The 17106-nt window shown below is 40.9% G+C and overlaps 1 protein-coding gene across 24 annotated transcripts in view; it reads left to right on the forward strand.

The window, feature by feature from the left end:
* Positions 1-17106, forward strand: part of CAMK2G (calcium/calmodulin dependent protein kinase II gamma) — a 217217-nt gene extending 200111 nt beyond the window's left edge. For 9 of the 24 annotated variants that reach the window (XM_034435295.3, XM_034435299.3, XM_034435296.3 and 6 more), the window contains 5 exons: positions 257-388; positions 7606-7681; positions 8624-8718; positions 11886-12130; positions 14656-17106. In XM_034435295.3, the coding sequence (XP_034291186.2) occupies positions 257-388; positions 7606-7681; positions 8624-8718; positions 11886-12118 (536 nt within the window). In that variant the 3' untranslated portion in view covers positions 12119-12130; positions 14656-17106. The remainder of the gene's footprint in view (positions 1-256; positions 389-7605; positions 7682-8623; positions 8719-11885; positions 12131-14655) is intronic. The other 15 variants (XM_034435302.3, XM_034435307.3, XM_034435304.3 and 12 more) reach the window with 3 other exon arrangements.

Below are 17106 nucleotides of genomic sequence, written 5' to 3' on the forward strand. Positions count from 1 at the left end.
TGTGTCTCATTTAGTTCTCAGAGTCAGGACATCAAAAGAGTGGATCTCTTTGAAAAGATACTTGAAGTGTCTCTCCAGTGAGGAAGGTGTTCCAGAGATCCATCAAAGAATGGCCCGGGAGCTGCTTTTATCCAGGAGCAGTGTGTGCTCTGGGATTTTGTCTTATTGTGAATGGGTGTAGATTTGTATTGTCAGTGCAATTCTTATCCTGCTTTCTGCTTTTATTTTTATTTTAATGCTTGCATTTGTTTTGCAGCTACTGCTACACTGTCTTATGAAGAGAAGCTTCTTGCCTGGGATAGCCCAGGGCAAACAGTGGAGTTGGATCGTGCTCAGTCGGAGCCTGTCCTAACTCCAGTAGTTCCATTTGCATTTAACAGTCTATCATGTAAGTTAGCTGTTAATTAGAAGTAGTAGCAGGTAGAGAAATAGTAGTAGTGATTTATGTCCCTTATTTAACACTTCCCCTTCTTATTTTTCTATTCCTACTTTTCTTCCCTATCCTCCTATAGCAGTTATCACTTTCTGCTTGAATTAATTAGTTAGGAGAGTAGAACTGTTCATTACTAAGTGTCCTCATCCCTGGAAAACTGTCGTGTGCCACATTTATCTGCATTCCCTTACATTTCAGCCTGGGATAAGTCATTGATCAATTGAACAGCATTGACCAAGAGTTATAGACAAAAATGTACATGGAAATGTGAACAAAAATGCTAAGAAAGTTAAAGCATCTGTTAACACTGTCAATTGTAGCAAATTAGCATCTGTTCTAGAATTATCAGATCACTTGTCCCCGAAGTATTCTTGTCCTTTGAGCTGCTGTTAGGATGGGCTTTCAAAGGCCATTATATGTAAGCTTGTCATACAACGAAGAAGGGACAGCACAAAAGCATATGAGAAATTGTTGCTGTTTCCTCTGTCAAGCAGTGACAAAGTGTCCTTTGTGGAACCTTCCTGCAGATTTAGTTGTAAGCCAAAGTGGGAACATCCTTGCCCAAGCCATAGGATGGGAACTGAATCAGTTGGCCATCTTTCTTCATTGTCCTTTCTACCTACCTTTATCACCATGAAAACCTAAATGATAAGAGAAACTGTTCTTCTGCAGATGAGTGAGTGATGAATGCCACAAAGTTCTTTGCACTTCTCATTGAAATCATTAAGATTGTTTGTTTTGAGCAGACTATTAAGTTGAATTTTCTTGTTTGTTGTATGTAATGATCAACAGAAAGCAAGCTTACACGTTACTATTATCCATGATGATTACTGCACTCCACTAGGTTTTGAAAGCTTTCTGTTTTTAAACATGACTGAAGTCGTGTTTGCTTCAGTCCAAGATCATAATAAAGTATTCATCATCACTGAATCTTCCTTCTAACAACAAAGATCAAAATGTTTTTCTAGCAGATAAAGATAGAAACTCAGATGTCCAAGAAATGTTTGCTTAGAAATGGGACACTTAGACATGAGAGAATGGTCTCCCAAACAAGCTCACTCCAAGATAGTTGGGGATTTATTTGGGTTGAACTGGAATACTCAAATCAATCTGTTTCAAGGCTGAGTAAAAACAGATGGTGGGCTGATAGGCCATAATTGAATACTTGTTTTCTGTACAGACAAAAAATGACCAAAATAATCCATTATAAAAGAGGTTTAGTTTAGTTTAGTTTATTAGATTTGTATACCGCCCTACTCCCGAAGGACTCAGGGCGGTGAACAGCCATGAAATAAAACATATCAATACAAAATTTAAAATAGAAATAAAACAAGTTAGATAAATTTGGCTGAACCATATTTAAAACCCCAATAATTTAAAACCAAATTTAAAATTCCCATTTAAAAGAGGAGAAGTTTAGGTCAGGCCGGCTTGCTGGAATAGGAACGTCTTCAGCGTGCGACGGAAGGTACGCAGATCCGGAATCCTCCGTATCTCGGGGGGGAGCTCGTTCCAGATAGTAGGTGCCCCCACAGAGAAGGCTCTCCCCCTGGGGGCCGCCAGTCGACATTGTTTGGCCGACGGCACCCGGAGGAGCCCCTCTCTATGGGAGCGTACTGGTCGGTGGGAGGCTATTGGTGGTAGCAGGCGGTCCCGTAGATAACCAGGTCCTGAGCCATGGAGCGCTCTAAAGGTGATGACCAAAACCTTGAAGCGCACTCGGAAGACCACCGGGAGCCAGTGCAGCTCGCGCAGGAGAGGCGTTACATGGGAGCGCCACGTCGCTCCCATCACCACCCGCGCGGCCGCACTCTGCGCCAGTTGGAGCCTCCGAGTGCTCCTCAAGGGGAGCCCCATGTAGAGAGCGTTACAATAGTCCAGACGGGAGGTGACGAGGGCATGAGTGACCGTGCGTAACGAGTCCCGATCCAGAAAGGGACGCAACTGGCGAATCAGGCGAACCTGATGAAAAATCCTCCCGGTCACGGCCGTCAAGTGCTCTTCTAAAGACAGCCGTGAATCCAGGAGGACACCCAAGTTGCGAGCCCTCTCCGTGGGGGCCAATACTTCGCCCCCAATAGTCAGCGATGGCACCAGCTGACTATATCGGGATGTCGGAAACCACAGCCACTCGGTCTTGGATGGGTTGAGTCTGAGCCTGTTTCTCCCCATCCAGATCCGTACGGCCTCCAGGCACCGGGACATCACTTCAAGGGCATCGTTGGGGTGGTCCGGGGTGGAGATGTACAGCTGGGTGTCGTCAGCGTACTGATGGTACTCCACCCCGAAACCACGGATGATCTCGCCCAACGGCTTCACATAAATGTTGAACAAAAGGGGCGAGAGGACCGATCCTTGTGGCACCCCACATATAAGGGGCCTCGGGGTTGACCTCTGCCCCCCTGTCAACACAGACTGCGACCGGTCGGAGAGAAAGGAGGAGAACCACCGTAGTACGGTGCCTCCCACCCCCAACCCCCCCAACCGGTGCAGCATGATACCATGGTCGATGGTATCAAAAGCCGCTGAGAGATCTAATAGGACCAGGACAGAGGAACAACCTCTGTCCCGAGCCCTCCAGAGATCATCCACCAACGCGACCAATGCCGTTTCCGTGCTGTACCCAGGCCTGAAGCCCGACTGGAACGGATCTAGATACGTCGTTTCATCCAGGTACCGGGGAAACTGTCGTGCCACCACACTCTCAACAACCTTCGCAACAAAGCGAAGGTTGGAGACTGGACGATAATTTGCCAATATTGCCGGGTCCAGGGAAGGCTTCTTGAGGAGAGGTCTCACCACCGCCTCTTTCAAGGCGGCGGGAAAGACACCCTCACTCAATGAAGCATTTATAATCCCCTGGAGCCAGCCTCGCGTCACCTCCCGGGAAGCCAGCACTAACCAGGAGGGGCACGGGTCCAACAAACATGTGGTCGCATTCAGTCTACCCAGAATCCTGTCCACGTCCTCAGGGGTCACAGAGTCAAACTCATCCCAGATAACATTCTCAGGACCTGCCTCCGTCATCCCCACTGGATCTACCCAGTCAGAGTCCAGATCTTCCCGAATCTGAGTGATTTTGTCATACAGATACTGAACAAAATCCTCGGCTCTCCCCTCCAAGGGGTCCTCCCTCGCTTCCTGGTGGAGCAGGGAGCGGGTCACCCTAAACAGGGCGGCCGGGCGGTTATCTGATGACGCGATAAGAGCAGCAAGATGAGTACATTTCGCTGCTTTTATCGCCACTAGGTAATTCTTAATATGAGATCTTACCAGTGTCCGGTCAGATTCAGTGCGACTGGCCCTCCAACTACTCTCTAGGCGTCTTTTCCGGCGCTTCATCTCCCTCAGCTCCTCAGTAAACCAAGGAGCCAGGTGAGATCGGCGCCGGGTCAGAGGCCGCAAAGGCACGACTCGATCCAGAGCTCCAGCGGCCGCCCTATCCCAGGCGGCCACTAAGTCTCCAGTCGAGGCGTGAGCCAAGACCTCAGGCATTGGCCCAAGCTCCGTCTGGAACCTATCAGGTTCCATCAGGCGCCTGGGGCGGTACCATCTTATCGGTTCCGCCTCCCTGCGGCGGGGAGCAGCGGTTCGAAGATCAAGGCGAAGGAGAGAGTGATCCGACCATGACAAGGGCTCGATAACTATGTCCCCTATCTCGAGATCACTCAACCACTGTCCAGAGACAAAAATCAGGTCCAGTGTGTTTCCCCCCATGTGCGTAGGGCCATGAATTAGCTGGGTCAGATCCATAGCCGTCATGGAAGCCATGAACTCCCGAGCCACCTCAGACGTCTCACCCACGGACGGCAGGTTGAAATCCCCCATGACCATAAGTCTGGGGGTATCAACCGCCACCGCGGCAATAACGTTGAGTAGCTCGGGCAGGGCTGCTGCCACGTGGCAGGGAGCCAGGTACGTGATCAGCAAACCCATCTGAACCCCATGACCCCACTTCACAAGGAGGGTCTCACAACCGGCCGTCTGAGGAACAGTGGTCTCCCTCGGCCTAAAACCTTCTCTAATAATAACCGCTACTCCCCCACCCCTTCCCTGAGACCTCGGTTGATGGAATGCGTGGAAGCCTGGTGGGCACATTTCTACCAGAGGGACCCCTCCCTCCAGGCCCAACCAGGTCTCCGTAATACCTGCCAGGTCCGCTCCCCCCTCCTGAACAAGATCACAAATGAGGGGGGCTTTATTTACTGCGGACCTGGCATTGCACAACATCAGCCGAAGGCCCGGGCCCTGAGGATCTGTGCAACCTGGAGAACGAGTGGAGCCTTGGGGGCCGGAGCACGCTACCGCGTGGAGACAGCGGGTGCGCGCTCCCTTAACATGATATGGCCCCCTGCTCCCGCCATATCTACCCCTCCCCCTCACAGTACCGATGGTAAAAACACAATCTGGACAGGCTCGACCCCCTCCATTTCCTCCGGAACTCCCACCCCCCCCGCCGCGTATAGTGGCCAGGCCTGACCTTCCCCTTGGTGGGTTATCCCCCGAACCCACTACCCTAGTTCCAATTTTGCCTCCCCCCCCCCTGGGACCCCTTAAAATTTTTTCCAAAAATTTACATAAAAAACCCCTCAACCCCCTCTTCGCCGCATATTGGTTAATCCAATATTTCAAGTAGCCAAGCTGCATGAGTCTCCACAGAAATTAAAAAGATTCCAGGGCTTCAAGGGTGTTCAGAACAGGTCTCCAAAATTCAGATTGAGTTGCCTCTACAGGCTCAAGTCACAGAACTAACAAATCTATCTACTCTATAGCAGGCATTGAAAGATCTGAACTCTGAATATATTTGTTGCAGCAGAAATATTATTATTGCCATTATGGTTAGAAAAATGCAGAATTTCATTTGAAAGTTTATGGGCCTAATAGTGATATGCGTCTGCTGTTAATGTCAGGTTGCCAAGACTTGGAAAGTTGCACCCATGTTATAAACATATTTTGTTTACTGTGACATGGATCTATGGAAAAATGCCTCAGTTAAGTAGGTAAGAGAGAAAAAATAGATTATTGGAAAGTACAGTGCGACGTTTCTTTCTCGTTGGTTGAGATGTTTAGTCTATTTGGGCACAATTTAGTAGCTGGCATGTGTACAAACTGTTGACAATGTTTGTGTTTTATTGATGCTAAGCACAACGAAAGTAGTAATTGGCCAAAAATAATGTATTGCTCAGTATATGAATGTGCTATTTCATCCATACCTTCCGTTTGTGCCACCCATTCAGATCTAACTGCCCATGGAATGACGAACACAATAGGCCTTTTAATCCTACTTAGCACGAATGGTTTAATGTATTGATTAGCTAAGGGAACAGAGTAACCAGTATGCAAATGGTAGATGACAAAGATATTAGCCTTTGATTCCATGGCTTCAAGCTCAAGACTTCCACAAAAGCAAGGAGCTTGGTTACGCAAACTCTTGGAAGGGAACCAGGAAAAAATTTGGTAAGGATTAAGGATGTCATGGACATTTTGCTCTCTGACTTCAGAAAAGATAGACAGACATGAGATAAACTGCACATGTCTGCTTTTACAAAAGCATTTGATGGAATTACATGTTTTTTGTAATTGGATAAAGAAGCATAGCATAATATGTAATGCATTGCACCAGTGGGTATCATTCAGAAGATTTTAAAAATGAAGGCAGAGTTGTTTTTGCTCATAGCATAGCATATCTTCTGTTATCATCCACATGACATGTCTGTAAACATTCAAGGCCTCCATATGAACCTGTTTTTTGAAGCTATTTATTTCTGTCATGGAGGAAATCAGAAACAGATATTAAATATACTGTATTGCTCGGCTGGAGGGTATTTGAATTCTAACCATATGCTTACTGTGTGCAGTTAAAACTTTGCCTTAAGTAATTTCCTTACATGGTGAAAGTTAGAATTTGGGCTGAGGTAAAAAGTTGCTGTGGCATACATGAAACTGGGAATAATAGTCAGTCACAAAGGCTAATTGAATAAGGTATGAAAATGTTTCTTCAACTGAAATTTTAGCTCTAGCAGAACGAGACTACACTTGGGACATTTTCAGGAGAAGCAGCAACTTTATTCAAGAATAAAAACAGTTGCTATTAAATCATTTATTTAAGCCACTAAGCAGACATTGGAGGCAGTGTTAATGTGTTTGAAGTTCGGTAACTGAAATCCCATGCTTGCATAATTTGTTGGAAGTTTCAAAGAACTGGCGGTCTTACTATAATCTTATCTGGGTCAGTACAAACACAATTAAGCTTCTTCCTACAGATCTGCATTTTGTCCCACCAACCTCAGAGTGATTGTACAGCATTTCCATTGATGGTGATGACATTTCTGTTTCTCAATACAAATCATAGTTACTATAACCCAGATTTCTACAGAACCATGGTAGTTTACAAAATACAAATTGTGGTTCAAACTAGAACAGCATAGCATGAAACCAAGAGTACAGCTCCTAAAATAACTAGAATACAAACCTTCCAGAATTTGCTACTAAATTGTAATGTCTGATTTGATGGATTTTTTAAAAAGTGATTATACTGATGATATCTCATTTAAATTTATTCCTGTCAGTGAAAATCCAGTTGTGGCTATTGGATGAAAAAAAAATTAACATTCCTGATACAATTGCTTAGTTTCTGAGAGAATAATAAACCAACGATAGACCTGTAATGGGCCCATTTCTTCAGATTTATATCATATGGTGAATCTTTCTCGTCACAGAGTTGACGCTTCAAGATTTATTCCTTGATTCTTGGAACATTACTGCTCTATATGGATTATGTCTTAAATATAGTACAATGCCTTGACTTTCTGAATGGGCAGCCTGTTTCCTGAGCTCTTTCCTCTTAACAGCAGACGCCATCCTTTCAAATTGGATAGGCAAATATGCCCCCTTTATGACTTGTAGACTTCAGCTCCCAAAATTCCCAAGCTAGCTATGCTATGCTGGCTCAGGAATTCTAGGAGTTGAAGTCCACAGGTCGTAAAGGAGCCATAGTTGTCCACCCCTTCTCCTCATTAACCTCATTACTGTGCTGCTTTTCTGGAATGCAAGAAGTCAGCTGCCCCTGCAAGAAGACTAGTAGTTACCCTGTTGATATGGAGGGACTTATTCACCATATCATTTTCATAATTCCAGTGCTTTCAGATTGTCTTTTTTATGCTTGTCCTCAGTGCGTAAGCAAGAAATCATCAAGATTACAGAGCAGCTGATCGAAGCAATCAACAATGGAGACTTTGAAGCTTACACGTAAGTGAAGAAATGCAGAGGTCCTTTATGTATCAAAATGACCATACAGTTAGTCCTCATTTAGTGACCACTCACAATTACGACAGCGATGAAAAAGTAACTTTGTGACCAATGCTTGCATTTTTTACAACTTTTGCAGGTCTGTAAAGCAAAGGAAAGCTGAAGACAGATCATAAGCACAACTACAGTTTCACTTAGTGACTGCTTTGCTTAACCAAGTTGCCAGTCCCAATTGTAGCTACACGAGGACTACCTATAATTAGTTACTTAAGCTATGAAAGCTTGTGCCAACTAATAGCCAGAAATAGGTTGTAACCTATTGATGATAACATTGACTGTCAATTGTGCCCTTGTGTTTTTTAGCTAGAACACCAGACAGGCATAAGTGAATCTTTTTTGATACTGTAGAACCAGTATGAAACAGATGGAATAAATACAGCTTGTCAATATCAATATTTTGAAAGCATGAAACAACCCTCATTCATTGTATCAAACTCATTGCTCTATAGTCTATACAAAAATATTGTTAGGGTTTTTTTTCCTGAAAAGGGGGTTATTTAATCTGAAAATGAATAGTTAAATAGGAGGAAATTATGAGTATGCATATTGAGTCCTAATGGGAATAGAAAATGGGGATAAATAAATGCACTAGGAAATGAATCACAGGTAAAATCCATATATTGAATTTGGAACTAGAACAGTTTCCCCCAAGGTTTGTTTTCCTATAATCTCTATTTTGTCAGTCCAAGAGAGAGTTAAGATCTTCTCTAAAGCAAGAAATAATTGTATCCTAATATTTGAAGCTGCTTCAGGGTTTTTTGATAGGGAAAACCTGCATCAAAGTGGCACAGTACTAACAACGTGTGATAATAGTTGCGGTTGTCTGATAAATGATTTCAAGGATTAGATGCCAATGAGATCAGATTACTTCATTTGTTATAGGAAGATCTGTGATCCTGGGCTGACCTCATTTGAACCTGAAGCACTGGGAAACCTCGTGGAGGGGATGGACTTCCACAAGTTTTACTTTGAGAACTGTGAGTGGTAGATAACTGGCAAATTCAAAATGATTCTTCCCCTCTCTTCGTGGGTAGGAAATGGCCTGGGATTTCATGTCCAGCTCTGGATTAGCTGTCAGTAAGGATCATATTGTAACTTTGATATATACACTTCCAATATTCACTCCATTTTTCCCAGATTGTTTCTGAGATTGGACAAAACTGTTCCATGTTCTCCATTTTGTTCTCTTTATTTCCAAATTTTGTATATAAAGCATGTGACTTTGCTACAGCTTTCTGTCTCTGTGATTGTCTTTTGATAACACCTTGTTTTATAGCACTAGGGTTTGGATACCTAATGGTATCTAGGGAATTCTGGGGAATGCAGGGGAATTCTGGGAGTTGAAGTCCACAAGTCTTAAAGTTGCAAAGGTTGGACACCCAAAACGCTATAAAGGGTTAAGAGCTGTCCAGAGTACCCGGACAGTGAGATGAGTGACATATAAATTAAACGATTAAATTAAAAAGCACGTTTAAAACCCTGAAAAATTCCTGCCTACCTAAAAGGCAGCATTCTCTGTTTTTATAAGCACAGACATGCGACGAACAAAACTCACTTAAATCAATTTTAATATGGTCATATATCTAATTGCATCAAGATTTCATTTGTGTGTTTTACTAATGTACTGCATGGATGTATTAATTAAATATCATAAATAGAATGCATATTAATTAAAAGTATTATATTGACAACCACTGAAGTCTGTTGATAATTTACAGTAAAAGAAGTATCATCCATATTCTATTATTTAACAATAAGGAGAATATGTCTTAGTGAACTACAAAAGTAGAAAATTATAGCAAAGTGCTCTAATTATTTTTAATTTCATCTGTTTCAGGAATGTATGCTACACTTCAATATTTTCAGAGCATTTTGCAGAATAATATATATATTAAAATACTTTGCAGCAATCAGTATGAAAAAAACCTGAATTAATGTTAAAAGCAAAATTACAACCTAATCAGAAATGGAACGTTTGGAAAAATAGGAAGCACAATGTAGCTTCCAGGCAGGTCTTCCTAGGCAGAGATCCTCAGGAGTAGGGGTAAGGAGTGAGAAGGCCCTCGTCTTGCAAACAATGTGTCTCCTCTCCTTTGATGGGAAGATATAGAGAGGAAAGTGGGGACTGGAGATTCTGCTGAGTTTGACTCTTGTTCCCAAATCATTTAGGGTTTTCGGGACAGGCAGTAGCTCTCACTGTGGTTGACGTATGGCAGTGCTGTCATTTTAACACTAATAAAGTTCAGTTATGAGATCTAAGTTTCGTACTTCAGTTTGGCATGGATCATTTCAGAGATTGCCTGACTGGAAACCCAAAGCTTCCTGAGTTGTGTTGACTTTCACTGCAGAATTAACAAATGGCAATTGCTCTTGGAAAGAATTAGACGATGTGATGATGTAAACTCAGTCAAAAATACCAGCCTATTTGCAGATAAATAGATGCAGAGGAGCTGCTAAAAACATTTATTTTATTCATAAGATTGGATGTAATTTGCCAAATTGCCTGCTTTGACTAGCTGAGGGAAATCTTTATATTTAAAGCATTTTCAAACTGGATTGGCTTGTTCTATTTTCTGATTAGGCATACACGAAAATGTTATTTATCACAGAAACACCCTTAGGGGGAAAAACTGAAAAACTTGTGAAGGAAAGAGACAGGATTATTTGTATTATATATCTTTAAAGTTGATTTGTAGGGGAAGAAGGATAGAGCTAAAAACATATTTTCTTTCCTAATCATTATTTCTATATTAGTGTAGATATGTACTGTAGATTACAGACAGATGCAGGGTACATTTAAAAAAGTATTATGAATGAAAAATAGTTCTAAAATTTCATTTCTTGCAAAGTAAAATCATGGGAAAATTAAGCCCTTCTTCCTTGATAAATACCATGTTACTGAGAAAACATGTGAAAAGTATTTGTTATAGAACTGTCCTTTTGTGTGTGAGTATTTTGGGTTTTCTACTATCATCTTCCTTCTATTTTCCTCCCAAAAGCTGTGATTGAAAAGAAGACCAAAAAAAAAAAATGTTATTGAGAGCTGCTGCTGCTATGAAAACAAGGCCTTTACTCTTTTTCCCAACACTGAGATATTTATAGGGAGATCTGTGCAGGGAGAGTGCCCTGCTCTTTTATGAGACCCCAGATCATTCATCATATTTTGTAGAGACCCAGATTGACTTTGGCGCAGTTTGGGGGACAATTGCTTCACTCTGGATGAATCCACTGTCTCAGTTAATCCTCCATAGCACAGGATTTGTCCAACTTTGATGGACACTCTTTGGTTTCTTGAGATTTGTTCTTAGAACTACCAAATTTTAAAAGTGCTTTTTAAAGAGTTCTCTTTGTTAAAAATTCAGGATAATTCAGGACAAGTGAATAGAAAATTCTATTTATATCAGTCCATGGTTTGTTTGAGAATACATAGTGCTCAAGATTAAAGGGTAGCATTTGGTTTAAAGAATGTGCTATTGCCCCATAAAGTACTGCTTTTCTTTTCTTGTAAAAAGCTTTGCTACCAAATTTCTTCCTTGATAGGATTTGAGGTATCATGTATAGGTGGTAGGAAATATGGTAAGACAATGTAATGATATCCCTGGTCGCCATCATGTGGGTAGATGGAAACCTCTGCAATACCGCCCTCTCTTGGCAGCCAGGTAGGAGCAGACAAATATCTGTCGCCATCTGACAGCTTCCCAGAGGCAGACAGAGGAAGCCTTTAGGCTGGTCAAGTTACTCTTTCTGTTGTTCATCCGTGTCTGCCTTCTCAATAATTTTCCTCATTCTGTTATATTCCATAGAGGCAAAGTGGATTCTATTGTATATAATTATGTTAAATGATAAAGCCATTAATTTTGTCCCTCCAAGAATTCTTTAGATTCAGAACAGCAGGAAAGTAATATCATTTTTAGAATTTATGGAGCTGCTGGGTGGATTAGAGCTTTGCTATGATTAGGGAAAGAAGAGTTAGAAAAAAACGTTTGTAAAAGAGGGAAATGTGGATGTTACATTCCCGATTGAGATGGAAGAAAACAACAAAGGGGATGAAGATGGACCACGTGGTTGCCAAGCTATAACTGACAGAAGCCATTCCTCTTGGGTGAGTTGAGAAGAACCTTGATTGTTTTTTGTATCTCCTCAGTACTGTCCAAGAACAGCAAACCAATCCACACTACCATCCTGAATCCCCATGTTCATGTTATTGGTGATGATGCAGCATGTATTGCCTATATCCGTTTGACCCAATATATCGATGGCCAGGGCCGGCCTCGCACCATGCAGTCCGAAGAGACCCGTGTCTGGCATCGCCGTGATGGCAAGTGGCTGAATGTACACTACCATTGTTCCGGGGCTCCTGCAGCTCCGCTCCAATGAAGCTAAAAATGGGTAGGTTTGGCAGAGAAAGACTACAAGTGCTGTTAGATCGAGCAACGTTTAGCTAGAGAAGATCCCCCAGGCCTGAAGACTTGCAGGGAAATACTTTATATCCTGAAATGTGATCAGGGATGCAGAGAAAGCAGAGAGGGAAAGCATGCAAGGCAAAGATGTACAGATCTACTAATTCATGTTAGTAAGTCTTAACAGAAGGAGAAAAAGACATTTTGAGCCAATGCAACTGATCTCACTATAATACTTTTAATCAGAAGGATGTTCGAGGGAGATTTACTTCTTTTGTATAACTTAAAAGCTGATAGAGAAGAAGTTCATACTGTACTGAAATGAGTTGAAAAGTTTTGATAGACTAGGAGAGAATGGATCAAATGTCCTTGTTGTTCTTCAGAGACAAGGGGCCTAGCCATCCCCCATAGAGAACCAAAGGGTTTTCAGTTTTGTTCAGCTGTCTCTCATTTATTGAGGCAGAAGCCAGCAAAGATTCTGTTTGTTCCCGCATCAGCCCTGCAAGATTGGATAGCATATTTGATATATGGTTCAAATATCACAAGCACATTTGATTCCCCAAGTTTTTAAGGCCCCAGTTAAAGCAAAAGTCTATTCTCACAATAAAAAAAATAGATGTTTTTGCAGCCTGCCTAATTTTTTGATAAATAACTCAAGGCAGCAAAGATACCTAATATTCCTTCCTCCTCCTATTTTCCCGATGTCTTCTCTTCGAAGAACTAAATGGGATAGAGCAATTATTTAGTCTGACGGGACAATGCTTTTTAGAGTAAAAAACCTACATCTTTACAATCCCCAAGTTACAGAACTTGGAATTTTTAAATTGGAATATGTTTTCAAGATAAAAACTATACAACTAGTACTATATAAAACCTGTATAATATTTATCAAGGTGTTCAATTTCTCTCACCATTTCCAGAGAAATCAAAAATTATCTGAGGAAACCTAAGCTAAAGAGTAGCAAGACTTTTACTGAAATTTCTTTTGCTCTGTTATGATGAATCACAGTAGATCTCCCAGAAGCTTTCTTACCCGACCAATCTTTGCTGTTCCTTAAGATTCAGCTTGATAACTAGCATTAGTAACTGGGGCATTACATTCATTTAAACTTTTATCCCAATGGCTTTAGTAGTTCAAGTGGATTGCTGAATTTCCCTATCTACCCTTGCAGAGGGGCATGGAAAAAGGGACAGTAGGGAAGCAGGGACAAAGAAACATTGTTTTCTAATAGTTCAAGATATGGTTTCCTAATTAAAAAATCTTGAGTTCCCTTCAGCAGTTCATGAGGACATACAACCCCTGCCCCCCTTAAAAATGTATGTCAATTGATGGGTTGTTTAAAAAAAAGCCAACAGACCAACCTACCTTTTCTCTTGACATCCTGCAAGTGCTGCTTCTTGTTCCTTTTCAACCTATTAAAAAGTTTTGAGTTTCTTAAACTCCTTCTTGGGCTTAATTTTAGTGTTGACACCTTTTTTTGTTATTTAATGGAGTTACCTGGTCAGTTTTGTTATTTAATTCATACCTTAATTTTTTTAAACCTACTTTTCAATTCTCATGGAAGGCCTAATGTGACACTCATTCCCTGCCTCATTACAAGAATAAAAATTCATAATTAAAAATAATGATAGGAGTATATGCCTGATACTCCTCAGGGATACAACTAAGGCTACTTTTATCAAAAATGTGTAATATTTACTGTATTATAAACTAATGTCTAAAATCTTTTGCAGATTTGTTTGGAAGATTTCTGAATGATGTTGGATATTTAATTTTTAGAAAAAAAAGTCAACTGTACCTCATTGAAAAGGAAATTTAGAGGTTACAATGCCTGAAACCCCAATACTTTGGCTTTCTGGGTAGAAACTCATCCTATTTATTCATACAACAAGATAAATAGAGCAAAAGGGAGCATTTGCCACCTCTTCCACGAAGTTTATTCTTCAAATCTACAATAAAACATAAAAGGAAGCAGGGCCTTTTTATGGATTTTGTGCAATGTGGTTTCAACATCAGAAGCATGTCTCCCACTTCCTATGCTAGGTGGGCTTAAAGGGGAAATACAGTTTTATTTGTTTTAGAAGCACTTTGAATAGGAAACAGCACAGAAATTATTTTTGGGCTACGCACTCACCCTGCCGCATCCTTGACATAGAGCAGATACAACATTGGTTAAATTCTCAACTATTAGAAGAGCACAGTCCAACAGATAATTTGCCTCTTTTTCACCGTGTCCTTTCTTCCATACTAACTTCTCAAATGTATTATTTTAGATTGCTGAAAGAGCTTACAGCCAGTGGAATATTAACTTAAAGAAATGATTTTAATAATTAATAGTAATGAAGTGGAGTAGGGACGGCTATCCCCTAACTATTGTGCGCTGTGAAGTATAGTAACTTAAATGCAGGTGTAACCATCCAGGCCTTGGGATTCCTCATCTGTTTTGTCCCATTGACCAGGCTGTGTTTCCTCCCACGGTTTTTCTCTTCATGCTCATTCTTTTCTGATTGCAGCAGTTTTCGGAGATACTCAGCGGGAGGGCAATATCTTCTCAGCAAGCAGCTCTGGAGTACCTGAATTACAGCAACGGTCATATTCGTTTTGACGTTTAAAGAAATATGAATTACAAACCGGCAGCAGCCAAATGCACGAAACCCTGCATGAATCTGATGCTCCAGGTGCTGCCGCCTTTCTGTTGTTTTTCCATGGATCCATCGTGTCTGTTTCTGCTGTATGAAGGTGTCTTATAAATCCTGAGGGAAACCCATATTGTTTGTATAGAAAAGAGATCATCTGCGATGGAGTATCCAGCACCTCCCCTGCAAGGCGGATGACGGAGCAACAGCTGTGAAGCATCTTTCAGAATTGGAGCAAAGAAAGGGAGAGAGAAAGAGTTTAAGGGCGAGAGACGGTGCCTCTTAGGCAGCAGGATGTTGTAGGCCCAGTGGAAATTGACCTTGTCTTCGGGTTATGCTGCTGCTTTAATCAGTGAGTTACGGCCGATGGTGGCGACCTCACTAGGGCCAGCATAAAGAAAGGGGTAAAGCAGAAGGAGGACTTTTCTTACACTGCTGCCATCCAGCAACCAACTGGAGCCCAAACATCAGCAGTAAAGACGAGCCAATGGCTACTGGCTCCCACTGATGGATTGGATAAAAATGAACAAGAATGTTTTAAGGAACAAGTACGAGCTGGTTTTGTTAGCATAGGAGCTTCAGAGATGCACTGATTTTTACAAACAGCCACTCCTCGATGATGTAAGTCAACTTATAAGGGTAGAATTTAAAAGCAAATAATCTTAAGAGGGCAAAAAATTATGTGAATGGCTTACTTTATTTTATTTTTTATTGTTTAGAATAGATGGGATCCAGAGTGCTGCAGAATATGTGCTCCTTAGGAAACAGTTGAAAAGCTTTGTTACACTCCGCCCTGAAGATTTGCACACACATGCATTTGCTTCCTGTATGGTGTGTAATTTAGTCTGTGTGTTATACTAAAATACTATATTATCTATGAATTTAAAAAAAATCTCTCTATAATTATGGGGCTAGCTGGTTTCCCAGTTTGATTTGTTTTCTGATAAAACTAGCAAAGGGAACCAGCAACTTCCAGAAGTGCTTTTTTCAGTAGCCCAATCTATTTGACATTGCTTTATTTCCTGTTGTTATGTAGGTTTTTTGGGTTGTTTTAACCACATAAATGTAGAACTTTTGCATCAACCATATTTATTGTCTTTGCTACAAAGAAAGCAAGTAATGTTCTTTATTTCCTACATCAGAAGTGTTTGTCAGCTTTATGGTTTGACTATTATTTTTTCAGTTTCTGAGTAGAAGTGGGATAAAAGCCTTCCCAATAAATTTCCAAGATCAGATTTACACCATGACATTCTCTGCCCCTTGTGTACAATGCACATCAAACATTTTTATGTTCATTCATTAGATCTGAGAACATGGAATTCCATTAAGTCGTTCCCTTTGTACCTGAAATAGTACTGAGAATAATTTTGCTGTCTAATTAAATAGAAAATAGAGGGTGAATTTAATGGAGTTTAGGAAAATACAGAGCTTCAGTTTCAATATGAATTGGAAGGGAAATGCCTTTTTCTGTTCTTCTAATGAGAAACTCCTAACTCAGCTCCATAATATTTATGATAGCTTATGACTCAGTGCAGGAAAAAAGCATTCCTTCTTGCAGAGATTTGTGCAAAATTTCATTTTCCTTTATAAAGAGAAGGAATATTTTCTCAAACGAGAGAGATGTTCTGCTGGGACTAAAGAACCTGTGGCACTTCAGTTGTTGCTGGCCACATCTCCCAGTATCCCTCACCATTGGTTTGTGAGCTGGGGTTATGGGTAAAGTTAATTCAACAGCATCTGGAAGGTGACAAAAACTTCACCTTTTCTCATAAATTTAATGTAGAACATATCTAGGACTAAGTGTGTGAAGTAATAAAACCCCTGATAACTTTACTAGGATTTTTAAGAATAATGTTACAAAGTGAGGAACAGGAAATTAGTTACACTGCGTAATAAAAGATGTGCATGCTTCTAGGTCTGATCTTTTCTTGTCTTTATCTGATTATTTATAATAATCCCTCTGTATTGAGTATCTGCATCCTTAAAACATATTTTTGGAACCGTTTGAGTTGTTTTGTCTTTGTTTTTACCGTCTGTAAGATCTGTTCCAATTTAATGAGAATCTTAGCTTGGTATGGCCATTATCAAACACAGCTATAGACCTTTGGCTTTCTTAATGTTCTCCTATGAGGTTAATGTAAGCATCTATATCATGTCCAGTTTTACACAGGAAATGGAACACGTTTGATGCAATTTTTTTGCATGATAGTGAAATAATAAAATAAAGTTAGTTTTTTTTCCTGAATGTTAATAGAACCTTCATAGCTTTGTTACAATGAAACCTTGAACTGAACATATTTAATAAAATAACATTTAAATGGTGCAAAA

This window comes from Pantherophis guttatus, chromosome 6 (assembly GCF_059756535.1).
Source record: "Pantherophis guttatus breed Tessera chromosome 6, ASM5975653v1, whole genome shotgun sequence".
In the NCBI taxonomy this organism is placed as follows: Eukaryota; Metazoa; Chordata; class Lepidosauria; order Squamata; family Colubridae; genus Pantherophis; species Pantherophis guttatus.